The sequence below is a fragment of the Lagenorhynchus albirostris genome, chromosome 3 (genome assembly GCF_949774975.1).
Source record: "Lagenorhynchus albirostris chromosome 3, mLagAlb1.1, whole genome shotgun sequence".
NCBI classification, from domain to species: domain Eukaryota; kingdom Metazoa; phylum Chordata; class Mammalia; order Artiodactyla; family Delphinidae; genus Lagenorhynchus; species Lagenorhynchus albirostris.
Genome location: NC_083097.1, coordinates 152,052,303 through 152,079,701, shown reverse-complemented (window position 1 = coordinate 152,079,701; position 27,399 = coordinate 152,052,303). Strand labels below are relative to the sequence as shown.

The 27,399-nt window shown below is 38.1% G+C and overlaps 1 protein-coding gene across 6 annotated transcripts in view; it reads left to right on the top strand.

Moving 5' to 3' along the window:
• Window positions 1-27,399, top strand: part of UIMC1 (ubiquitin interaction motif containing 1) — a 138,442-nt gene that overhangs the window by 43,042 nt on the left and 68,001 nt on the right. For 5 of the 6 annotated variants that reach the window (XM_060144302.1, XM_060144297.1, XM_060144298.1 and 2 more), the window contains exon 3: window positions 7,427-7,511. In XM_060144302.1, the coding sequence (XP_060000285.1) occupies window positions 7,427-7,511 (85 nt within the window). Of the gene's footprint in view, window positions 1-5; window positions 180-7,426; window positions 7,512-27,399 lie in introns of those variants that run through there. The other variant, XM_060144299.1, reaches the window with a different exon arrangement.

Sequence of the window (27,399 nt, the reverse complement as noted above, 5' to 3'; positions counted from 1 at the left end):
CCTTGCCAGACTGCAAGATTTCCTGCAGAATTTTACCTTTTTTTCCTTTGTGCTTCATCTAATTTCACTTGCTCACAGGATACTGCATGAAGAGGCCTCACACCCAGCACTTCAGACCAGAGTTGCCAGGGCGAAACGGCTGTGCCAGCGCCTCAGCTTGTGAACGACTGCCCCCATAGGTTTTGAATTGTCATGTTTTCATTTTTATGTGTCTCTAGGTATATTTTGATTTCCTCTTTGATTTCTTCAGTGATTCCTTGGTTGTTTAGTAGCATATTGTTTAGCCTCCACATGCTTCTGTTTCTCTCAACTTATTTCTAATTTCTACTGTACTCCCTGGGAAACCCCAATTTTGGTTAAATCCAATTCTCCACCTATTATGTGTCCCTACCTAAGGAGCACAACAGTGCTCATGTTATATTTAAGACCACAAACCTCAAGTGGCCCCTCAGTATTGCCTAGCTATCCTAATATGTTTCCATAGTCAGTTTTATTGAGATAAAATTACATATTATATAATTCACTAAATTAAAGTATAATTCTTGGTTCTTAGTATGTTCATAGAGTTGTACAACTATCACCACTATCAATTTTATAACAGTTTCATTAATTAAAAAAGAAACCAGTTCCCATCAGCAGTCATTGTCCTTTTCACCCCAAACTCCCAGCCCTACGCAACCACTCGTCTGCTCTTTGTCTCTATGGATTTGCCTATTCTGGGCGTGTCTTATAAATGGAATCATACAATATGTGGGCTTTTGTGACTAACTTCTTTCACTTAACATATGTTTTCAAGGTTCATCCATATTGTAGCATGTAACAGTTCTTCATTCCTTTTTTTCCCCACAGCGGCTGCACTGTTTTACATTTCTATCAACAATGTACTGGGATTCCAGTTTCTCTATGTTCTTGATAACACTTGTTATTTTTTAATATTTAATTATCATAACCACCCTAGTGGGTGTGTAGTGGTTTCTTATTGTCGTTTTGACTTGCATTTCCCTAATGGCTGATGAGCTTGAGAATCTTTTTTGTACTTGTTATCCATTTGTATAGCTTCTTTGGAGCAACGTCTGTTCAAGGCCTTTGTCCATTTATACAGCGCAGTTTGTCTTTTTGTTGTTCGGTGGTCTTTTTAATATTTTGCATATTAAACCTCCTATCAGGTATATTATTTGCAAATATATTCTTTCATTTTTGGGGTTGTCTTTTCACTTCCTTAATGTTTCTTGATGCACAACAGTTTTAAATTTTGATGAAGTCCAGCTTATCTGTTTTTTCCCCTTTGGTTGCTTATGCTTTTAGTATCATATCTGAGAATATATTGCCAAATATAAAGTCATGAAGTTGATTCCTAAGAGTTTTTTAATTTTAGTGCTTATGATTTGGTCTTTGTTCCATTTTGAGCTAATTTTTGTGTATAGTATGAGATGTTTTGTGTGTGTGTGTGTAGTGGTAAAATATATATAACATAAGATTTACCATTTTAACAATTTTTAGGGTAAGTATATTTACATTGTCATTGAATTGTAGGAGTTCTTTATATGTTGTGGATAGTTAGCCCCTCGTCAGATATATGTTTTGCACATATATTCTCCTTAGCCTCTTGTCAGATATATGTTTTGCACATATATTCTCCCATTCCATAGGTTGCCTTTTTACTCTGTTGATATCTTTTGATATACAGTAGGGTTTTTTTTGGGTTTTTTTGCGGTACACGGGCCTCTCACTGTTGTGGCCTCTCCTGTTGCAGAGCACAGGCTCCGGACGCGCAGGCTCAGCGGCCACGGCTCACGGGCCCAGCCGCTCCGTGGCATGTGGGATCTTCCCGGACCGGGGCACAAACCCGTGTCCCCTGCATCGGCAGGCAGACTCTCAACCAGTGCGTCACCAGGGAGTCCCCGATGCACAGTAGTTTTAAATTTAGTCCAGTTTATCTATTTTTTTCTTTTGTTTCTTGTGCCTTGGTGTCATAACCAAAAAAATCATTGCCAAATCCAGTGTCATGAAGCTTTTCCCCTGTGTTTTCTTCTAAGTGTTTTAAAATTTTAGCACTTATATTTAGGTCTTTGATCCATTTTGTGGTATTAGCTTTTGTGTATGGTATAAGATAGGGGTCTAAGTTCCTTCTTTTGCTCGTGTGTATCCAGTTTTCCCAGCACCATTTGTTGGTATTTTAACTTTTAACCTAGTTATGTCTTTATGTTTTATTTGGGTTTCTTGTAGGTAGCACAGAGTTTGATCTTTCTAATTTTATACAGGCTGACAGTCTCTTTTTATAAACCAATGTGTTTAGACCTTTTATATTTAATAAGTTCTTGAGGTACTTTAAAATGTACCGTCCAACTGATTGTTTGTGCATTGCTTTTTAGTTTTCTTCCCATTCTTGTTGATTTAATTTTATTTTTGCATTATGTAGGCAGTTTGCATTATGTAGGAAGCTTTATTGAACAAATTAAGTCTGTAGAGAAAGATATACTGAAATTATCTTGCTTTTCCATCCTGTACTCCCTATTCCACATCCCTCACCCCTGTTGATAACCAATTTTATTGATTTCTTTTTTATTCTTACATTGCTTTAAAGCAAAAGTAAGCCCATTCATGTTTTCTTAATTCCACTTCTTTTTATGTGAAATGTAGCATACCTATTTTCATTTTGTTCTTTTCTCTGCTCTATCCTATAGGTCAGTGGTCCCCAGCCTTTTTGGCGCCAGGGACCTGTTTTGTGGAAGACAGTTTTTCCGTGGCTGGGGGGTGGGAGGGTGGGCGGGGGATGGTTCAGGCGGTAGTGTGAGCAGTGGTGACGGGCACATGAAGCTTCACTCACTCGCCTGCTGCTCACCTCCTGCTGTGCGGCCTGGTTCCTAACAGGCTGCAGACCAGTACCGGTCCACGGCCTGGGTGTTGGGTACCCCTGCTATAGGTTAGTCCCTTCATTTTCTCATTGTTTTTTTGTATTTCTTCAGTGACTCTTTTAGATTTTTACTTGTATAGTTTTTCTTTGGAGACCCATTTTTATTTTTTGAGATGGTTTTATCTATTTTCAGTTTTTTTCCCGAATTTTATCAACTTTCATTTCATTTATTCCTTTTTTTGTCGGTTTATGTTCTGAGTTTTAAATTTCTGATTCTAGGTTTTTCTTAACCTGGAGACGATTCTTTCAAATTTGTTTGGAATGTGTTAATTTCTTTTTCTGGGTTGGTGATTAGAGGAGAATGTTCATAAACTGAAATGTTTTTATTTGCATCTTGTGTTTTTGTTTTATAGTTGCTTAGTTTGGAATTTCTTCTTTTATTCTTATCATTTCCTGGACAAAAGCTTCCCTTTTGTCACTTTAGCGTACTTCAGTCTAGTGAAGTACAGTTTCTTTTATGGATGTTATTGTTGATATTAATGTACTTGGGAGGGTGGGGAGGAGAGGTTGGCATGTTTCAGTTTTTTTCTTCAGGACCCTTCATTTTTTTTCCTCCTTTCTTTTTCTTCCATGAATCTGAGGGGTACCACCTCTTCTTTGTGTATCTCCCTCTTTTCCAGTAGCAGTGCATCTCTGTGGTTGCCACTTTTGTTCCTCTCACTTTCAAGCCCTTTAAAATGTAGATGACTGTGTGAAACACCACATCGTGGACCAGTGTTTGGCCTTAGTGTGGGACACTAATTCTGAAGGTGATTTTGTCTGTGCTTTCAGTTTTTCATCTTTTTCTTATTTTTCATGGAGTCTCTTAAGCCTTCCCTTTCTTTGTTCTGTGTACTCACAGACTTGCAACCGCAGTGGGAGCTCTGTTAGAATTTGTTGTTTATTTCTCTGCTCGCTGGTTATTTGAAGTTTGTGGTATGTTTTGTCTCCTAATAATGCTGAAGGCATTGGTCATAGATGGTGTTATTTCTGGTCCTTGTTGGTCTTGCAGTTTTTTCTGGGATGATATGTGGAGAGATTCAGATTTAGGTGATTACCATTATCTTCTAGACCTTTCATTTTCAGCCATTCTGGATCACCTTATGATCCAGAATGGCTGTGTTCTTTCTGGAACACGGTCTCTTATATATAGCTTTGAGTTGAATTTTCTTAGATTCTGTTATATTCACTATATATATTTTTTCTGTATTCTTTGATTTTTGGTGCTCTGCTTTAGGCATATTTTTCGGTATATGTTTTTTGTTTTATTTATTTTTAGGGAAAATAATTCCATTTCAAGCAGATGAATAAAACATCAAAGTGTCACACTGTATGCAAATAACCAAACACAGTTGATAGAGTTTTTCAATTGATGATATATATCAAGAGGGCTCAGAGAAAGTGAAGTAGGGCAGAAAATTAATATTGTTGGATAATGTTGCTTTATATTAATGCATGTTCTCTTATGTAAAACTCCATATTAAAAAATGCATTTTCCATGATTTTTTCAAGAATCTTCATACAGGTGTTTGCTCTTTAGTGAAATATGAATTATTTTAACATGCTTATGAAACCTAGATTAAGTTGACTTTAACATATTGGAAAGTATAGTTTTACATCTTTGTACAATATTTAAAAATAAAATTTCTTCCCATCTCCTTTACCTCCCTCCCTCCCTCACCCCCCACTGGTAACAGATACTCACTTCCATGTTACAGGAATTATTCTTTCTATAATTTTGTTTTTTGTTTTAGAGTTTATCTTTTTTTCTTTTAATTTATTTATTTAATTAATTTATTTTTGACTGCGTTGGGTCTTCATTGCTACGCATGGGCTTTCTCTGGTTGTGGCGAGTGGGGGCTACTCTTTGTTGCGGTGCATGGGCTTCTCATTGTGGTGGCTTCTCTTGTTGCGGAGCACGGGCTCTAGGTGCATGGCCTTCAGTAGTTGTGGTGCATGGGCTCAGTAGTTGTGGTTCGTGGCCTCTAGAGCGCAGGCTCAGTAGTTGTGGTGCATGGGCTTAGTTGCTCCGTGGCATGTGGGATCTTCCCGGACCAGGGCTCGAACCTGTGTCCCCTGCATTGGCAGGCAGATTCTTAATCACTGAGCCACCAGGGGAGCCCAGAGTTTATCTTATATTAATGACTTTTATAGCTCCTTTCTTCCTTATTTTTAAAAATTTAGCTTTCTATGATCTGGTTTGTCAGTTGTAAATAGTATCCTTTGACTTTCACTTATAGTGCATGCAATAGTCAATGAACTTATTCTGTTTTCCACTTCTGTCTTCTCTCATTTATTAGTTGCATCATTTCTGCATATAATATTTACATGCTTTTTTTCTGTTCTCACCTGTACTTTTAGTCTTAGTTCCAAAATTTAATATATTAAATATTCACTATCAGTTCTTTTGCCAAGTTTCTCTAAAATCATTTTTTAGTTGAATAGTGCTTGTTTTTAATTAGATTTGACAGGTAGGCCTTGTGAGTATAGTATTTCCTGAGTTCTTATGTGTTTGATACTGTTTTTGTATAATCTTGATATCTGAAAGACTGCTTGTTGGAATCCAAAATGCTTGGTTTAAAAAAATATTTTTTCCCTTGAGTTTCTTTAAAATGCGGCCGCCTTGTTTTTTTGCTTTGTATGTTGCATTTCATAAGTCCAGTTTATTTTCCTTTTTTTGGTAAGTAATTAGACCTTTTTGTTAGTCTGCATGCTTTAAAAATTTTTCTTGGGTGAGATAGGTATATTAGTATATGTCTGGAAATTGACTGTTCAGGGTCCATTTTCCCAGGTAACTCGTATATACTTTCAGTTTGTAGATTCAGTGTTTTCTCCCTTATAAATTTTTTTTTGATTATAGTGTTTATGTTAGTCTTTTTCATTGTTTTGTTTTCTTCTTTAGAGACCCCAATTATACATTTATTGGATCACCTTTGACTGTATTCTTTTTTATTCATTTTTAATGACGTTTATTGTTTTCTTCCTGATTTTACAAGTAATACCTAATTGCAGGCAATTAGAAATACATAGAAGCCTAAACTAAAACATGATAATCACCCATAATCCCCACCCTCTAGACATAACCACCATTAGCATTTTTTAATTATTTTTTAAAGATTTATTTATTATTTATTTATTTAATTTATTTTTGACTGCGTTGGGTCTTAGTTGTGGCATGCACAATCCTTTGTTGAGGCACGTGGGATCTTTTGTTGTGGTGTGTGGGCTCTTCATTGTGGTGCGTGGGCTTCTCTCTAGTTGTGGTGTGCAGGTTTTCTCTTCTCTAGTTGTGGCACGCGTGTTCCAGAGCGCGTGGGCTCTGTAGTTTGCAGCACATGGGCTGTAATTGAGGCACGTGATCCCAGTAGTTGTGGCACAAGGGCTTAGCTGCCCCACGTCATGTGGGATCTTAGTTCCCTGACCGGGGATTGAACCTGCGTCCCCTGCATTGCAAGGCAGATTCTTTACCACTGGACCACCAAGGAGGTCCGACCATTAGCATTTTGATGCATTTCCTCCCAGTGTTCACACACACACACACACACACACACACACACACACACACACACACACACACAGTAATTGAAGTATAATTTACATACAATGCTGTATTAGTTCCAGGTACACAAAATAATGATTTGCATCCATTGTATTCCATCAGTGGTATGAAAGTACTTGTTTCCCCACAATAAATGTTTTATAAAACATTTTCATATTTACTATTAATATAGGTTTAAAAAAGTATCTATATAATTGTTACGATTTACATACTTATGAGCCCCTTGTGTATGTTTTTCTATGAAGTGTTTTATCATATTCTTTGTCTATGGGAGGAGGTTAAATATTAGTCTCTGTATTGATTTATAAGAGCTCTATATATAAGGAAAATTAGCCCTTTATCTGATAAATATGTTGCATACTTTTCCTCAGTTCTGTTGCTTTTTAAAGTACTGATTTAAAATAAGTGACTCTGCACTGAGTTTAAACTTTATTGATTTTTTTTTTTTTTTTTTTTTTTGCGGTACGCGGGCCTCTCACTGCTGTGGCCTCTCCCATTGCGGAGCACAGGCTCCGGATGCGCAGGCTCAGTGGCCATGGCTCACGGGCCCAGCCGCTCCGCGGCACGTGGGATCTTCCCAGACCAGGGCACGAACCCGTGTCCTCTGCGTCGGCAGGCGGACTCTAAACTGCTGCGCCACCAGGGAAGCCCTATTATTGATTTTTAAACCTTGAATCAAGCTTTCTCTGAACTTGAATGCGTACTTGCTGGTATTTTGCAGATGGACCAGTTTTACATGAGCTTGTATATGACAGATAATTATGTCAGTATGTTATGATTTTTAATTTTTATCGGTTCTGAGTCTACATTTTCCTTTTTCTACCGTAAGAATCTTTTTCTGATGTTTTCTTTGAACATTTAAAACCACCACTGATTCTTCAGAGGCTCAGTGGCCTCTGTTGGCTGTAGAGGAGGTAGAAAGAGTACTACTTTTAATGGCAGTCACCCTGATCATATTTCTTGTTTTGCAACAGGAACCAAAGGAGGAGAATGGATTGCAGAAAATGAAGACAAAACAGTTGAATAGAGCAAAGTGTTTTGCTAAAAGAAAAATTGCACGTATGTTTTCATTTTTGTGTTGAGAATGGTTTCGAAATTACAACAATCATAGACCTGACACTGGTTTCTTCATTAGGAAGAGGTTTCTCTGAATAAGGTTGTGTGTGCTTCCTGTTAATTCTGGGTTCCATTAAAATTTGTGGGGATCACAATTAACCTATAGCATATATAAATGACTTATTAAAGACAATGTTGAAATTAAAAATGTGACCTTCAGAGTTAGGCACTCTTGGATTTGAATCCTTGCTCCACCTTACTGTGTGGACTTTAGGCAAGCCACTACTTTCAGCCTACCTCTGTTTCCTCATCAATAACATGCAGATAACACTTAGAAAGTCACTTAGTGGCTCCAATAATGGTGTGTTTTACTCTTTTGTTCATTAAAGTTTTTAGGGAAAAACTCTTCTGTGTGTTTCCCGTATTCTTAACACTTCACTCTGGTCATCAAATGTGTAGGGTTTTTTTTCCCCCACACCAAGCGGTTCTCCAGCTCTCTGGCAGACACTGGGTGCCCTACAATTTAAGGAAATCTGACACTCTCAGATCCCACAAGTTAAGGGCTTAATTCTGCAGGACTACCCCTTCTTTTAGACGGCAGTTGCAATTCCAGGTTGTTACCTGTGCTTCTGACTGACTTGCTATAAATCAGAGGTTCCCATGACCCCTTTCTTGGGTTTGATTAATTTGTTAAAATGGCTCTCAGAATTCAGGGAAACAGTTTACTTATTAGATGACTGGTTTGTTATAAAGTGTATAACTCAGGAACAGCTAGATGGAAGAGATGCATAGGGCAAGATATAGGAAAAGGGGTGAGGATCTCCATGTCCTGTCCAGGTATGCCATCCTTCCAGTACACACACATATTCACCAACCTGGAAGCTCACCAAACATTGTAGTTCAGGTATTTTTATGGAGGCTTCATTATGCAGGTATGGTTGATTAAATCATTGGCCATTGGTTCAACTTCCAGCCAGCCCCTCTCCCTTCCTTGGACGTTGGGGAGTTGGAATGAAAGTTCTAATCCTCTAATACCTTGGTTGGTTCCCCCTGGCGACCAGCCCCCATCCTTAGGGGCTTTCTAAAAGTAAGTTCATTAACATAGTCTCTGGTGTGCCGAAGAGGGGATTGTTACGAATAACAAAAGACACCTTTATTGCTCTTTTCATTGAGGAAATTCCAAGGGTATTAGGAGCTCTGTGACAGGACCAGGGGCAAAGATTAGGTACATATTTATTATTACAAATCACAGTATCAGAAAAATCCTTTGTTGGAAGTTTTTTCTCTTCTGACTTTGTTACTCAATTGTGAAGTCGTTTAATAATTACTATATTTTTGCATTTTAATGTCGTGAGATGTTTATTTCAGTGAAGTTTTCAAAACTATGATAACTAGCTGAAATTATTACAACAGTTGATTGAAGGTAAAGAAGGATTTTTTTCACTGTTAATTTGAATTTTGGTGATTTAAGGTATAATTCTCAGCCTTATAAAATTAACCATAATTTTTGTTGTTGTTGCTAAATCATTGTGTTATATCTAGAGGTGGCTGTCACTATGGTTAGATCTGTTGAATGTACTCAAGTTATTTTCAGTCTTGAGAACTATTGATAATAGTTACTTTTTGAGGTGCAGTAATCTTTATCAATTGATAGTTAGGTTTTTGTCACCATTGGTAGACTGTTGATAGTTGTTTGCTTGCTGTCTGTGTTTCACGTTTTTATATAATTGTGTCATGCTTTTTTTCCCAGTCTTAGTCTTTTAAATTTTTTTTAAAACTCAGCCTGACAATTTCAGTCTTTTTAATTGTCCTTTACGTTTATATTTAATGTAATTATTGATGTAATTGGATTGAAAGCTGTTTATTTGTTCCAATTGTTCCTTCTTTTTCTGTTCTTTTTTTGAATTTGTTGAGTATTATTTTATGATTCCATTTAATTTCTACTATTTACTTACCTTATATCTCTTTAAAAAAATATTTAGTGGTTCCTCTAGAGTTTACAGTATACATGTTTAATTAATCACAGTTACTTTCAAATAATGTCATATTGTTTTACACGTAGTATAAAGACTCCCTAATATAAAGACTCCTGATTCCTTTCTACCCTCCTTTGTGTTATTTTTACCATACGTTTTACTTTTGCATATATTATAACACACAATACATTGATACTATTTTGCTTTAGATAGTTAAATGACTTTCAGAGGAATGGAAGTAAGAAATAAACAATTCCATATTTTCCTTTATTTGTGCCATCAAGGGCTTTTTATTTCTTTGTGTAGGTCCCAGTTTCTGTCCAGTATCATGTTTTTTCTGCTGGAAGAGCTTCCTTTATCACTTATTTTAACGTAGACCAATTAATTCTCTATTTTATTTTTGTCTGAAAATGTATTTCTCCATTTTTATGGTAATTGCTTTACTGAGATATAACTCACTCAATTTATTCATCATATAATACTTTCATCATTGAAATATACAGTGGGTTTTAGTATATTAACAGAGTTGTGTAACCATCACCACAGTCTAATTCTAGAATGTTCTCATCACTCCAGAAAGAAACCCTATACACTTATCCAATAACCCAAAGCCCTCATCCCACCCAGCCCTAAGCAACTATTAATTTACTTTCTGTTTTTATAGATTTGCGTATTCTGGACATTCCATATAAATGGAATAATATAATATGTAGTCTTTCATGACTGGTTTTTGTACTTAATTTTTTCAGGTTCATCTGTGTTTTGGCATATATTAGTACTTCATTCCTTTGTTGCCAGATATTATTCCACTATATTGCTGTGCCATGTTTTGTTTATATAGTCATCATTTGATGGATATTTGAGTTGTTTCTCCTCTTTGGTTATTGACTAAAGTTGCTGTGAACATTCAAGTACTCGTTTTTATGTGGCTGTATGTTTCCATTTCTCTTGAGTAATATAGCTAGGAGTGGAATTCCTGGGTCATATGGTAACTCAATATTTAATTGTTTGAGAAACTGCCAGATTGCTTTCTAAAATGGATGCACCATTTTACATTTCCACCAGCATCGTATGAGAGTTCCAGTTTCTCCATATCCTTGCCAACAGTTATTTTCCTTTTTCTTTTTTCCCCCATTACAGCCATCCTAGTGGGTGTGAAATAGTATCTCATTGAGGTTTTTTTTTTTTCCTGTGCCACCAGGGAAGCCCTGTTGAGCATCTTTTCATGTGCTTATTGGTCATTTCTTTGCTTATTAAAAATATTTTTATTATAAGATACACATAACATAAAATATACTACTTTAACCATTTATAACCATTTAAAAATGTTTTTATCATGAAGCGGTGTTGAATTTTGTCAAATGCTTTTTCTTTGTCTATTGAGATGATCATATGGGTTTTGTCTTTTGTCAGTTTGGTGTATTAATTGATTTTCATATGTTAAGTCAACCTTCCATTCCTGGGATGAATTCTACTCTGTCATAGTGTGTAATCTTTTTATATTACTTCTAGATTTGGTATGCTAACATTATGTTGAGAATTTTTGCATTTACATTCATAAGAGATATTGTTCTGTAGTTTTCTTGTGATGTCTTTGTCTGGATTTGGTATCAGACTAATACTGGCCTCATAGAATGAGTTGAACATTGTTCCCTCCTGTTCTATATTAGGAAAAGATTGTGAAGATTTAATATTATTTCTCTTTAATTGTTGGACAGAATTCACCAGTGAAGCCATCTGGGCCTAGGCTTTTCTTTGTAGATAGTTTTTGATTACTAATTCAATTTTTTTTAATGTATTTATATTTGGCTGCACTGGGTCTTCATTGTGGGCTTTCTCTAGTTGTGGTGAGCGGGGTCTACCCTTTGTTGTGGTGTGCAGGCTTCTCATTACAGTGGCTTCTCATGTTGTGGAGCGCAGGCTCTAGGCGCGTGGGCTTCAGTAGTTGTGGCGTGTGGGCTCTAGAGTGCAGGCTTAGTAGTTGTGGCACACAGGCTTAGTTGCTCTGAGGCATGTGGGATCTTCCTGGACTAGGGCTCGAACCCGTGTCCCCTGCATTGGCAGGCAGATTCTTAACTACTGCACCACCAGGGAAGTCCTTAGTTTCTTATCTGTTGTAGTTCTGTTCAGTTTTTATATTTTTTCACAAGTCAGCTTTGGCAGTTTGCTTTTATTTTTGTATTTGTTAGTAATGTCTTCACTGCCATTCTGCTTTTAGTTATTTGAGTCTTCTTTTTCCCCCTGCTCAAATCTAACTCAAAGTTTGCCAATATTTTTAGTTTTCAAAAACCAACTTTTCATCTCATTGATTTTTCTTGTTTTACTATTTTTTAAATTAATTTCTCCTCTATTATTTTGTTTATTTTCTGCTTTCTTTAGGTTTAGTTTGCTCTTTTTTTTCTGTATCTTAAGGTGGAAGTTTAGGTTATTTGTTTGAGATCTTTCTTTTTTAATATAGGCATTAGATAGATGTAAATTCCCTTTAAGTATTGCTTTAGCTAAATCGTTTAAGTTTTTAAGACATACTTTCATTTTCATTCATCTCAGAGTATTTTCTACTTTCCCATTGTAATTTTTTCTTTCACCCATTGGTTACTTAGTGTTTTATTTAATTTCCACGTATTTGTCCATTCCCCAAATTTCTTCCTTCTGTTATTTATAATTTCACTCATTATGTTGGAAAACATGCTTTGTGTGTTTTTTATCTTTCTGTGTTTGTTGAGGCTTGTTTTATCACCATCATATGTTCTATCCTGGAGAATATTTCGTGTGCACTTGAGGAAAATGTTTATTCTGCACCTGTTGGATAGAGTGTTCTGTAGATATCTATTTGGTCTGGTTGGATTATAGTGTTGTTTGTCTTCTATTTACTTGATGTTCTGCTTAGTTCTCCTTTTTACTGAAAGTTGTAGATTGAATCTCCTTCATTTTTGAGAAATGGCTATAGGATATGGTTTGACAGTTTTTTCTTTCATCATTTTCAAGATGTCACTTTATTATATTCTGGTTGCAGAGTTTTTAATGAGAAGTTGGCTTTAATCCTCATCTTTGTTCTTTTGAATGTAACATGTTTTTCTCTCTGGCTTCCTTCAATGTAGTCTGTATCTTTGTTTTTTTTACCAGTTTGAATATAATATTTAGGTATGAATTTTTTGTTGGGGTCATGGAATGTATTTTTCTTGATAGTCTTTTTGGATCTGTGATTTGAGGTCTGATTTGAGATCTCTATTTACTTTGGAAAATTCTCAGCCTGTATTTGTGTGTGTGTGTATAACTTTCATTAAGACTTCATTTTATTAGAGCTGTTTTAGGTTACAGCAAAACTGAGGACAAGGTAGAGATTTCTTGCCTCACACATACATAGCCTCACACATACATAGCCTTACACATACATAGCCTCCTCCATTATCAACTTCTCCTATCAAAGTGATAGATTTGTTACAATTGATGTACCTACATTGACATATTATAATCATCCTAAGTCTGTAGTTTACACTAGGGTTCACTCTTGGTGTTATACATTCGATGGGTTTTGAGAAATATATAATGATATGTATCCATTATTATGGTATCAAACAGTATTTTCACTGCCTTAAAAATTCTCTGTGCTCCACCTATTCATCCCTACCCTACTTCCCCTGCCAGTCTGTGACAACCACTGGTCTTCTTACTGTCTTCATAGTTTTGCCTTTTCCAGAATGTCATGTAGTTGGAGTCAGACGGTATATAGCCTTTTCAGATTGGCTTCTTTCACTTAATAATATGCATTTAAGTTTCCTCTGTGTCTTTTCAAGCTTTGGTAAATCTTTTTTTTTTTTTATAACACTGAATAATATTCCATTGTCTGGCTCTACCATAGTTTATTTATCTGTTCACCTACTGAAAGACATTTGGTTGCTTCCAAGTTTTGGCAATTAAGCTGGAATAAACATCTCTCTGCAGGTTTTGGGGTGGGCATGAGTTTTTAATTCCTTTGGGTAAATACCAAGGAACATGATTGCTGAGTATGCTAAGAGTATATTTAGTTTTATAAGAAAGCACCAATCTCTCTTCCAAAGTGGCTATACCATTTTGCATTCCCACCAGCAATGAATGAGAGTTCCTGTTACTCCATATCCTCACCAGCATTTGGTGTTGTCAGTGTTCCAGAACTTGACCATTCTAGTAGTTGTGCAGTGATATCTCCTTTTTTCAATTTGCATTTTGCTGATGATATATGATGTGGAATATCTTTCCGTATGCTTATTTGCTCTGTATATCATCTTGGTGAGTTGTCTGTCAAAGTCTTTGGCCCACTTTTTAGTTGTGTTTATTTTCTTACAGTTGAGATTTAAGAGTTCTTTGTATATTTTGGATAACAGTCCTTTATCAGATATGTCTTTTGCAAATATTTTCTCCCAGTCTGTGGCTTGTTTTCTTATTCTTGCAACATTGTCTTTTGCAGAGCAGGAGTTTTTAATTTTAATGACATCCAGCTTATTTACTTCTTTCCTGGATCATGCCTTTAAATATAATCTAAAAAGTTATTGCCATACCTAATGTCATCTAGGTTTTTTCTATGTTATTTTCTAGGACTTTTATAGTTTTATGTTTCACGTATCAGTTTATGATCCAGTGAGTTAATTTTGGGAATGGTGTTAGATCTTTGTCTAGATTCAGTTTTGGGGATATGAAATGTCCAGTTGTTCTAGCTACATTTGTTGAATATAATCCCTTTGCTTCCTTGTATTGTCTTTGCTCCTTTGTAAAAATCAGGCAACTATATTTATGTGGGTCTATTTCTGGGCTCTCTCTTCTGTTCCATTGACCAGAATTCTTTCACCAATTCCACACTGTTTTGATTACTGTAGCTTTATATAGTAGGTTTTAAAGTCAGGTAACATCAGCCGTCCAACTTTGTCCTTTTTCTTCAATATTGTGTTGACTATTCTGGATCTTTTGCCCTCTCCATATAAACTTTAGAATAAGTTTGTTGGTATCCACAAAATTACTTGTTGGAATTTTGATTTGGAATGCATTGAATCTACAGATCAGATTGCGAAAAACTGATATCTTGACATTACTGAGTCTTTCTATCCATGAACATGGAATATCCCTTTATTTAGTTAATTCTTATTTGATTTTGTTCATTAGAGTTCTCTAGTTTTCCTTATAGATCTTGTACATTATTTCATTACCAATGTAAGTGCTATTGTGTTTTACATTTCAAATCACACTTGTTCATTGCTGGTATATGGAATGTGATTGGCCATTTTATACTAACCTTGTGTACCATAACCTTACTATAATTACTTAATAGTTCCAGGAATTGTTTTGTAGATTCAATTGGATTTTCTACTTAGATGATAGTGTCATTTGTGAACAAAGACAGTTTTATTTTTCTCTTTCTTAGTCTGTATATTGTTTATTTCCTTTTCTTGTCTTATTGCATTAGCTGGTATGTCTAGTAGTGTTGAAAAGGAGTGATAAGAGGGGACATCCTAGCCTTTTTCCTGTTCTTAGTGGGAAAGCTTTGAGTTTTCACCATTTAGTATGATGTTGGCTATAGCGTTTTTATAGATATTCTCTATCAAGTTGAGAATGTTCTATATTCTTAGTTTATGGAGAAGTTTTATCATGAATTAGTGTTTGATTTTGTCCAGTGCTTTTTCTGAATCTGTTGAATATGATCATGTGATTTTTCTTTTTTGTTCTGTTTATGTGTTGCACTACATTAATTAATTTTTCAGAGTTGAACTAACATGCACATCTGGGATAAACCCCACTTGGTCATGGTGTATAATTCTTTTTGTACATTGTTAGATTTAATTTGCTACTATTTGTTGAGGATTTTTGTATCTGTGTTCATGTTCATGCAAGATACTGGTCTGTAGTTTTCTTGTAATGTTTTTGCCTAGTTTTAGTGTTAGGTTTAATGGTGATCATGTAGAATGACTTAGGAAGTATTCCCTCTGCTTCTGTCCTCTGAAAGAGATTGTATAGAATTTGTATAATTTCTTCCTTAAATGTTTGGTAGAATTCATTAGTGACTCCATCTGGGCCTGTTGCTTTTAGTTGTGGAAGGCTAATTATGGATTCTGTTTCTTTAATAGATATAGGTGTATTCAGACTGCCTATTTCTTCTCATGTGAGTGTTGGCAGATTGTGTCTTTCAAAGGGAATTGGTCTGTTGCATCTAGGTTATCAGATTTGCGGGCATAGAGTTGTTCATAGTATTCCTTTATTTATTTTTATTATTATTATTTTTTTGCGGTACGCGGGCCTCTCACTGTTGTAGCCTCTCCCGTTGTGGAGCACTGGCTCTGGACGCGCAGGCTCAGTGGCCATGGCTCACGGGCCTAGCCACTCCGCGGCATGTGGGATCTTCCCAGACTGGGGCACGAACCCGTGTCCCCTGCATCAGCAGGTGGACTCTCAACCACTGCGCCACCAGGGAAGCCCTCCTTTATTATTTTTTTAATGCCCATGAGATCTGTAGTGATGTCCTCTTTTTCATTTCTGGTACTAGTAATTTGTGCCCCCTCTTTTTTTAGTCAGCCTAGCTAGTGATTTATCAATTTTATTGATGTTTTTTCTTTTTATTAAAGAACCAGCTTTTGCTCATTTTCTCTACTTATTTCTTGATGTCAATTTCATTGATTTCTGCTGTAATTCTTTGTTTTTTTCCTGCTTACTTTTTTTTTTTTGCGGTATGTGGGCCTCTCACTGCTGTGGCCTCTCCCGTTGTGGAGCACAGGCTCTGGATGCGCAGGCTCAGTGGCCGTGGCTCACGGGCCCAGCCGCTCTGCGGCATGTGGGGTCATCCCGGACCGGGGCACGAATCTGCGTCCCCTGCATTGGCAGGCGGACTCTCAACCACTGCGCCACCAGGGAAGCCCTCTGCTTACTTTGTACTTAATTTACTTTTTTTTTTTTTTTTCCTGGTTCCCTAAGGCAGCAGTCCCTAATCTTGTTAGCACCAGGGACCAGTTTCCTGGAAGACAGTTTTTACGCGGACTGGGGTTCAGGGAGGTATGGTTCAGGCAGTAATGCAAGTGATGGTGAGTGGCAGATGAAGCTTCACTCATTTGCCTGCCGCTTACCTCCTGCTGTGTGGCCCGGTTCCTAACAGGCCATGGACTGGTCCGCGGCCCAGGGTTTGGGGACCCCTGCCCTAAGGTATAGACGTAGATGATTGATTTTAGATCTTCTTTCCAGTGTATGCATTTAATGCTGTAACTCTCCTCTAGGCACTGCTTTTGCTGCAGCCTGCAAATTTTGATAAGATGCATTTTTCATTTTCATTTGATTCAAAGTATTTTTATATTGCTCTTGAGATTTCTTCTTTGACCCATGAGTTATTTAGAAGTATGTTGTTTAATCTTCATGTATTTTGGGATGTTCCTGTTTTCTTTCTGTTATTGATTTTTAGTTTAATTCCATTGTGGTCTGAGTATAGACATTGCATGATTTCTCTTGTTTTAAATTTAAGGTGTGTTTTATGGCCCAGAATGTGGTTTGTCTTGGTGAATGTTCTGTGTGAGCTTGAGAAGAATGTGTGTTCTGTTGTTACTAGTTGGAGTAGTCTGTAGATGTCTATTGTATTCAGTTGATTGATGATGTTGTTGAGTTAAACTATATCCTTACTGATTTTCTGCCTGCTGGATCTGTCCATATGTGATAGAAGGGGGTTGGTATTTCCAACTGTGATAGTGGGTCATCTATTTCTCCTTGCAGTTCTAGCATTTTTTGCCTCACCAATGACACTCTTTTGTTAGGCACATACACATTAAGGATTGTTATGTCTTCTAGGAGACTTAATCCTTATGTAATGCCTTTCTTTATTCCTGATAACTTTTCTTGCTTAGAAGTCTGCTGTGTCTGAAATTAATAGAGTTACTCTTGCTTTCTTTTGATTAGTGTTAGCATGGTACATTTTTCCATCCAGTTACTTTTAAAAAATATTTATTTATTTGTTTGGGCGTGTCAGGTCTTAGTTGCGGCACACGGGATCTTTTAGTTGCGGCATGTGGAATCTTTAGTTGAGGCATGTGGGATCTAGTTCCCTGACCAGGGATCAAACCCTTGCCCCCTGCATTGGGAACATGGAGTCTTAGCCACTGGACCACCAGGGAAATCCGCATCCATTTACTTTTTTTTTTTTTTTTTGGTTGTGTTGGGTCTTCGTTGCTTTGCACAGGCTTTCTCTAGTTGTGGCGAGCAGGGACTACTCTTTGTTGCAGTGCACAGGCTTTTCATTGCAGTGTGCAGTCTTTTCATTGTGGTGGCTTCTCTGGTTGCAGAGCACAGGCTCCAGGCATGTGGACTTCAGTAGTTGTGACACGCTGGCTCAGTAGTTGTGGCTCGTGGGCTCTAGAGGGCAGGTTCAGTAGTTGTGGTGCACGGGCTTAGTTGCTCCACGGCATGTGGGATCTTCCCGGACCAGGGCTTGAACCCATGTACCCTGCATTGGCAGGCGGATTCTTAACCATTGAGCCACCAAGGAAGCCCCATCCATTTACTTTTAATCTATATTTCTCTTTGTATTTAAAGTGGGTTTCTGGGACTTCCCTGGTGTGGTTAAGAATCCATCTTCCAATGCAGGGGACACGGGTTCGAGCCCTGGTTGGGGAGCTAAGATCCCACATGCCGTGGGGCAACTAAGCCCACATGTTCTGGAGTCTGCGTGCCACAACCAGAGAGAAGCCTGTGCACTGCAACGAGGAGCCTAAGCACCACAGTGAAAGATCCTATGTTCCACAATGAAGATCCTGTGTGCCACAACTAAAGACCTGAGGCAGCCAAATAAATAAAAAATAAATAAATAAAGTATGTTTCTTTCTTTCCTTCTTTCTTTTCTTTTTTTAGCATATTAGCTTTATTAATTTTTCCAAAGAATCAACATTTGTCTTTATCAGTTTTCTCAATTTTTTTTTGGCCGCTCCATGTGGCATGTAGGATCTTAGTTCCCCAACCAGGGATCGAACCTGTGCCCCCTGCATTGGGAGCACAGAGTCTTAACCACTGGACTGCCAGGGAAGTCCTTAAAGTGGGTTTCTTGTAGACAACATATAGTTGAGTCTTATTTTTTGATCCAATCTCTGTCTTTTTTTTTTTCAGTCTCTGTCTTTTAATTGATACATTTAATCCATTGACATTCAAAGTGATTAGAGGCATATCTTGTTTAATTTTGCTTCACTTTATTGAGCTATGTAGATTTTTTTTTTTTTAAACACAAATTGAAAGTTTATGGCAACCCAGTGTTAAACAAATCTCTTGGGTGCCATTTTTCCAACAGCACTTGCTCACTTCATGTCTCTGTGTCACATTTTGATACTTCTTACAATATTTCAACCCCTCCACAATCAAAAGATTAAAACTTTTTGAAGGCTCAGATGCTGGTTAGCACTTTTTAGCAATGAAGTAATTTTTTTCAGTAACATTTTTTAATGAAGGTGAAATTGTGCAACTCAGATTGGGACTTGAACCCATGGGCTGGGACTCAAACCCAGCCCAAACCCAGATTGGGATTTGAACAGTCTTCTAACTGAGATCACACACCGGGTCTCAGGACTTAATGAAGCTCAGGTTCTTTTTGGGTGATTTTTGAGTTTTATTTTAGTTTTTAATACAGCAGGTTCTTATTAGTTATCTATTTTATACATATTAGTGAATATATGTCAATCCCAATCACCCAATTCATCCCACCACCACCACCACCCCTGCCACTTTCCCCCCTTGGTGTCCATACGTTTGTTCTCTACATCTGTGTCTTTATTTCTGCCCTGCAAACCGGTTCATCTGTACCATTTTTCTGGTTCCACATATATGCGTTAATGTATGATATTTGTTTCTCTCTTTCTGACTTACTTCACTCTGTATGACAGTTTAGATCCATCCACGCCTCTACAAATAACTCAATTTCGTTCCTTTTTATGGCTGAGTAATATTCCATTGTATATATGTACCACATCTTCTGTATCCATTCATCTGTTGATGGACACTTAGGTTGCTTCCATGTCCTGGCTGTTGTAAATAGAGCTGCTGTGAACATTTTGGTACATGACTCCTTTTGAATTATGGTTTTCTCAGGGTATATGCCCAGTAGTGGGATTGCTGGGTCATATGGTAGTTCTATTTTTAATTTTTTAAGGAACCTCCATACTGTTCTCCACAGTGGCTCTATCAATTTACATTCCCACCAACAGTGCAAGAGTGTTCCCTTTTCTCCACACCCTCTCCAGCATTTGTTGTTTGTAGATTTTCTGATGATGCCCATTCTAACTGGTGTGAGGTGATATACCTCATTGTAGTTTGATTTGCATTTCTCTAATAATGAGTGGTGTTGAGCAGCTTTTCATATGCTTCTTGGCCATCTGTATATCTTCTTTGGAGAAATGTCTATTTAGGTCTTCTGCCCAGTTTTTGATTGAGTAGTTCTTTTAATATTGAGCTGCTTTTATATTTTGGAGATTAATCCTTTGTCCGTTGATTTGTTTGCAAATATTTTCTCCCATTCTGAGGGTTGTCTTTTTGTCTTGTTTATGGTTTCCTTTGCTGTGCAAAAGCTTTTAATTTTCATTAGGTCCCATTGGTTTATTTTTGTTTTTATTTCCAGTTTTCTAGGAGGTGGATCAAAAAGGATCTTGCTGTCATTTATGTCAAAGAGTGTTTCTCCTATGTTTTCTTCTAAGAATTTTATACTGTCTGGCCTTACATTTAAGTCTTTAATCCATTTTGAGTATATTTTTGTGTATGGTGTTAGCATGTGTTCTAATTTCATTCATTTATACGTAGCTGTGCAGTTTTCCCAGCACCACTTATTGAAGAGGGTGTCTTTTCTCCATTGTCTATTCTTGCCTCCTTTATTAAAGATAAGGTGACCATATGTGTGTGGGTTTATCTCTGGGCTTTCTATCCTGTTCCGTTGATCTATATTTCTGTTTTTGTGCCAGTACCATACTGTCTTGATTACTGTAGCTTTGTAGTATAGTCTGAAGTCAGGGAGTCTGATTCTTCCAGCTCTGTTTTTCTTTCTCAAGACTGCTTTGGCTATTCGGGATCTTCTGTGTTTCCATACAAATTGTGCAATTTTTTGTTCTAGTTCTGTGAAAAATGGCATTGATAATTTGGTAGGGATTGCATTGAATCTGTAGATTGCTTTGGGTAGTATAGTCATTTTCACAATGTTGATTCTTCCAATCCAAGAACATAGTATATCTCTCCCATCTGTTTATATCATTTTAAATTTGTTTCATCAGTGTTTTATAGTTTTCTTCATACAGGTCTTTTGTCTCCTTAGGTAGGTTTATTCCTAGGTATTTTATTCTTTTTGTTGCAGTGGTAAATGGGACTGTTTCCTTAATTTCTCTTTCGGATTTTTCATCATTAGTGTATAGGAATGCCAGAGATTTCTGTGCATTAATTTTGTATCCTGCTACTCTACCAAATTCATTGATTAGCTCTAGTAGTTTTCTGGTAGCATCTTCAGGATTCTCTATGTATAGTATCATGTCATCTGGAAACAGTGACAGTTTTACTTCTTCTTTTCCAATTTGTATTCCTTTTATTTCTTTTTCTTCTCTGATTGCCATGGCTAGGACTTCCAAAACTATGTTGAATAATAGTGGTGAGAGTGGGCAACCTTGTTTTGTTCCTGATCCTAGAGGAAATGCTTTCAGTTTTTCACCATTGAGAATGATGTTTGCTGTGGGTTTGTCATATATGGCCTTCATTATGTTGAGGTAGGTTTCCCCTATGCCTGCTTTCTGGATAGTTTTTATCATAAACGGGTGTTGAATTTTGTCAAAAGCTTTTTCTGCATCTCTTGAGATGATCATATAGGTTTTCTCCTTCAATTTGTTAACATGGTTTATCACATGGATTGATTTGCATGTATTGAAGAATCCTTGCATCCCTGGGGTAAACCCCACTTGATCATGGTGTATGATCCTTTTAATGTGCTGTTGGGTTCTGTTGGCTAGTATTTTGTTGAGGAGTTTTGCATCTGTGTTCATCAGAGATACTGGGCTGTAGTTTTCTTTTTTTGTGACATCGTTGTCTTGTTTTGGTATCAGGATGATGGTGGCCTCATAGAATGAGTTTGGGAGTGTTCCTCCCTCTGCTGTATTTTGGAAGAGTTTGAGAAGGATAGGTGTTAGCTCTTCTCTAAATATTTGGTAGAATTGGCCTGTGAAGCCATCTGGTCCTGGGCTTTTGTTTGTTGCAAGATTTTTAATCACAGTTTTAATTTTAGTGCTTGTTTTTGGTCTGTTTATATTTTCTATTTCTTCTTGGTTCAGTCTCGGAAGGTTGTGCTTTTCTAAGAATTTGTCCATGTCTTCCAGGTTGTCCATGTTATTGGCATAGAGTTGCTTGTAGAAATCTCTCATGATCCTTTGTATTTTTGCCGTGTCAGTTGTTACTTCTCCTTTTTCATTTCTAATTCTGTTGATGTGAGTCTTTTCCCTTTTTTCTTGGTGAGTCTGGCTAATGGTTTATCAATTTTGTTTATCTTCTCAAAGAACCAGCTTTTAGTTTTATTGATCTTTGCAATTGTTTCCTTCATTTCTTTTTAATTTATTTCTGATCTGATCTTTATGATTTCTTTCCTTCTGCTAACTCCGGGGTTTTTTTTTTGTTCTTATTTCTCTAATTGCTTTAGGTATAGGATTAGGTTGTTTGAGATTTTTCTTGTTTCTTGAGGTAGGATTGTAATGCTATAAACTTCCCTCTTAGAACTGCTTTTGCTGCATCCCATAGGTTTTGGGTCGTTGTGTTTTCCTTGTCATTTGTTTCTAGGTATTTTTTGATTTCCTCTTTGATTTCCTCAGTGATCTATTAGTTACCTAATAACGTATTGTTCAGCCTCCATGTGTTTGTATTTTTTACAGATGTTTTCCTATAATTGATATCTAGTCTTATAGCATTGTAGTGGGAAAAGATACTTCATAGGATTTCAATTTTCTTAAATTTACCAAGGCTTGATTTGTGACCCAAGATATGATGTATCCTAGAGAATGTTCCACAAACAGTTGAGAATAAGGTGTATTGTTGTTTTTGGATGGAACGTTCTATAAATATCAATTAAGTTCATCTTGTTTTTATATATATATATATATATATTAGTAATACAGTTTTATTTATTTTTTATTTATTTATTTTTAGCTGTGTTGGGTCTTGGTTTCTGTACGAGGGCTTTCTCTAGTTGCGGCGAGCGGGGGCCACTCTTCATCGTAGTGCGCGGGCCTCTCACTGTCACGGCCTCTCTTGTTGCAGAGCACAGGCTCCAGACACGCAGGCTAAGTAGTTGTGGTTCACGGGCCCAGTTGCTCCGCGGCATGTGGGATCTTCCCAGACCAGGGTTTGAACCCGTGTCCCCTGCATTGGCAGGCAGATTCTCAACCACTGTGCCACCAGGGAAGCCCTTGTATTTTTTAATTTATCTATTTTATTTCTTTATTTTTGGCTGCGTTCGGTTTTTGTGCGTGGGCTTTCTCTAGTTGCAGTGAGTGGGGGCTACTCTTCATTGCAGTGCGTGGGCTTCTCATTGTGGTGGCTTCTCTTGTTGCAGAGCACGTGGTCTAGACGCTTCAGGAGTTGTGGCTCGTGGGCTCTGGAGCGCAGGCTCAGTAGTTGTGGCACACGGGCTTAGTTGCTCCACGGCATGTGGGATCTTCCCAAACCAGGGCTTGAACCCATGTCCCCTGCCTTGGCAGGCAGATTCTTAACCACTGCACCACCAGGGAAGCCTTAGTTCATCTTGTTAAATGTGTCGTTTAAAGCTTATGTTTCCTTATTTATTTTCATTTTGGATGATCTGTCCATTGGTGAAAGTGGGGTGTTACAGTCCCCTACTATTATTGTGTTAGTCGATTTCCTCTTTTATGGCTATTAGCATTTGCCTTATGTATTGAGGTGCTTATATGTTGCGTGCATAAATATTTACAGTTGTTATATCTTCTTCTTGGATTGATCCTTTGATCATTTTGTAGTGTCTTTCTTTGTCTCATCTAATAATCTTTATTTTAAAGTCTATTTTGTCTGATATGAGAATTTCTACTCCAGCTTTCTTTTTTTTTTTTTTTTTGCGGTACATGGGCCTCTCACTGTTGTGGCCTCTCCCGTGCGGAGCACAGGCTCCGGACGCGCAGGCTCAGCAGCCATGGCTCATGGGCCCAGCTGCTCCGTGGCATGTGGGATCTTCCCAGACCGGGGCACGAACCCATGTCCCCTGCATCAGCAGGTGGACTGTCAACCACTTCGCCAGCAGGGAAGCCCCTCCAGCTTTCTTTTGATTTCCATTTGCATGGAATATCTTTTTCCATCCCCTCACTTGCAGTCTGTATGTGAACTGGTTCTGAATTGGGTCTAGGTCTGAATTGGGTCTCTTGTAGACAGCATATGTACTGGTCTTGTTTTTGTATCCATTCAGCCAGTCTATTTGTTTTGTTTGGAGCATTTTAGCCATTTACATTTAAGGTAATTATCAATATACATGTTCCTGTTACTGTTTTTGTAATTGTTTTGGGTTTGTTTTTGTAGGTCTTTTCTTTCTCTTGTATTACCTGCCTAGAGAAGTTCCTTTAGCATTTGTTGTAAAGCTGGTTTGGTGGTGCTGAATTCTCTTAACTTTTGCTTATCTGTAAAGGTTTTAATTTCTTCATCAAATCTGAATGAGATCCTTGCTGGGTAGAGTAATCTTGGTTGTAGGTTTTTCCCTTTCATCACTTTAAATATGTCCTCCCACTCCCTTCTGGCTTGCAGAGTTTCTGCTGAAGAATCAGTTGTTAACTTTATGGGGATTCAGTTGTACGTTATGTGTTGCTTTTCCTTTGCTGCTTTTAATATTTTTTCTTTTTATTTAATTTTTGATAGTTTAATTAGTATGTGTCTTAGTGTGTTTCTCTTTGGATTTATCCTGTATGGTACTCTCTGTGCTTCCTGGACTTGATTGACTGTTTCCTTTCCCATGTTAGAGAAGTTTTCGACTATAATCTTTTCAAACATTTTCTCAGACCCTTTCTTTTTTCTCTTCTTCTTCTGGGACCCCTATAATTCGAATGTTGGTGTGTTTAATGTTGTCCCAGAGGTCTCTGAGACTGTGCTCAATTCTTTTCATTCTTCTTCCTTTATTCTGCTCCCTGGCAGTTATTTCCACCATTCTATATTCCAGGTCACTTATCCGTTCTTCTGCCTCAGTTATTCTGTTATTGATTCCTTCTAGAGTATTTTTAATTTCAGTAATTGTGTTGTTCATCACTGTTCGTTTGCTCTTTAGTACTTCTAGGGCCTTGTTAAATGTCTCTTGTATTTTCTCCATTCTGGTTCTGAGATTTTGGATGATCTTTACTATCATTACTCTAAATTCTTTTTCAGGTAGGTTGCCTATTTCATCTCCATTTATTTGGTCTTGTAGGTTTTTACCTTGCTCCTTCGTCTGTAACATATATTTTTTGTCTTTTTTTTTAAATTTATTTTTTGATGTGTGGTGCTGTATTCCTGTCTTACTGGTTATTTGGCCTGAGACGTCCAGCACTGGGGTTTGCAGACAGTTTGATAGAGCTGGGTCTTGGTGCTGATATGAGGAACTCTGGTAGGCCTCGCTCGGCTTGATATTCCTTGGGCTCTGAGGTTCTCTGTTAGTCCAGCAGTTTGCATTCGGAGCTCACACCACAGGAGCTTGTGTCTGACCTCCGGCCTGGGAACCAAGAAACTGCAAGCTTCGTGGTGCAATAAAAAAAAAAAAGGGAAGAAAGAAAGAAAAAAAACGAGCAGTACAATGTCAAAGAATAAAAAACAAAATGAAATGAGAAAGATAAAAAATATATTAGAAAAAATAAAACTATAATTGAAACAACTGCAACAAGGTGAAATAAAACCACAGCAAAAACAAGAAAAGAGAAAGGGGGGGCGGGGCAGCGAGCCAAAAGGAGAGATCACTAGCGAAGTATAAGGAATAAAAGTTAGAAAAATAAAAGATTTATTCGGAAAAATAGAAATATAAAAGAATCAACAGTGAATCAGCAAGGTAAAACAGAACCTCAATGTAAAAGAGGGATAAAGAAAAGAAAAAAAAAGGCCTAGGGTATGGGGGCGGAGTTTAGGTAGGGGGTGGAACTTAGGTGGGGGCAGGGTTTAGGATGGGGTGGGTCCTAAGCGGGTGGGGGGTGATGTTTGAGCATGGGGTGGGGCCTAGATAGGGCTACATTTAAGCGTGGGGCGGGGCCTCTGCTTAGGACCTGCACAGAAGAGGAGAGGCAGCACCTTGAGAAGAGGGCCTCTGGAGTGTGGGGTTCCGGAGTTTGGAGGTAGGGCCCTGAGTGAGGGTGTGTGAGTGGGGTTTAGGCCCACCTCCTTTGGAGGGAGTCTCTGAGTGTAGAGGTAGGGCCCTGGGTGGGGGTGTAAGGGTGGGGTTTGGGCTCTGCGCAGCAGAAGGGAGGCTCTGAGGCCAGAGGATTAGGCCTGGGAGACCAACAGGCTTCCTGGTGCCTAAGTGGACAGGGAAAGCACTGGCCTGGTTCCCTTCCGTTCCTTTGTGCCCCTCCCCCACTGTCTCCCCCAGGGTCTCCCCCGTTGCCCCTCAACTCCTAACTGTGGGTGGATCCTGCTGGGTGTAGGAACTCCTTCCCTCCCCCAGCCACCCCTTGGGGTGCTGTCCCGGAGGTCCGGCCTTTACGTTTGCTCCCCCTTACCTCCTTCCCACTCCCTCAGGACCCACCCAGCTGGAGGGGGCCTAGGTGGGCAGAGGATCAGGCCCGGGATCTCAACAGATTCCTGGAGGGTCCAAGTGCGCAGGGGAAACCTGGCCACACTCCTTTTTGATCCTCTGCCCTCCCAGTGGTTCCCCAGTTTATCCCTTCCCCTCCCCCAGCTGCCCCTCAGGGGCACCATTCCCGTCTGGCCTCCACTTCTCCTCCCCCTTCACTCCCCCAAGCCTCACGTCCTACCGGATCACTGGGGTTTCCTCCTGTCCCCTTAGTTGTCTGTGGTCCCCCAGGGGTGCCAAGTAGGTGCCGTAGTTGTGAGGAGATGCGAATTATGCTGCCTCCTAGTATGCTGTCTTGACTCCGCCCCACCAGACTTTATCATTTTTATATGTCTTCATGATTAGTATTTTGATAACAACATCTGAGTTTCTTGAGTTAACATGCTATAATGTACTTAACCATGGCCTTGTCTTTACGTATCTAAGTAAGTTAAGTCACCTTATAGGTTATAGGGTAATGAACATATTTTTGTGTAACACTTTTCTTCTTTTCAGTGATTGTTCAGGATAAATTCCCAGAAGTGGTATCACTTTCTTTGAGAAAGCACATCTGTACGGGTTATGACACAGTGCCTTGATTATTTCAAAAGTGTTTTATAAATTTACATTGTAACTGGCCATGTATAGATATATCAGCTTTACCAAAGTTGCAGAGCTGTATCTGTTTTGGAAAAGGAAGTTCTTAGGAAAAGATTAGGGCAGGAAAATAATTTATCTTTTGTTGTTGTTGTTATATGGAATGTTCTCTTTCAGCCATTTTGAACAACCGCAAATTATTCAGGTTCTCTCTGTCTAGTTTTGTGTTCTGGATTGTTTGGATTGTTAACAGCCTGTTTGCACATCTCAGTGGGAGGCTAACCTGAATGTTGGGAGATGTTAATCATCATAAATTATGACCAGCATAATCAGCTTCACACAAATTGTGTAGTACTTTGTGTTTAGAATCAGCAGAATCATTTGATAAGCTGAATCAAGCCAATTCAGTTAGAGAGTCTAAGGTTGACACTTGCTGACGTATTCCTTTAAGGAGCATGCCTCCTGGGTGGTATTCCAGTTTGTTTCTCTCTTTCTTCTAATGGTTGGGTTCTTATTACAGTAGAGAGGTCAGGTAAAATGTGTCCTAGTCAGCAGTGATGTTTATCGGACTTTATTCTCAGATCATGGTTAT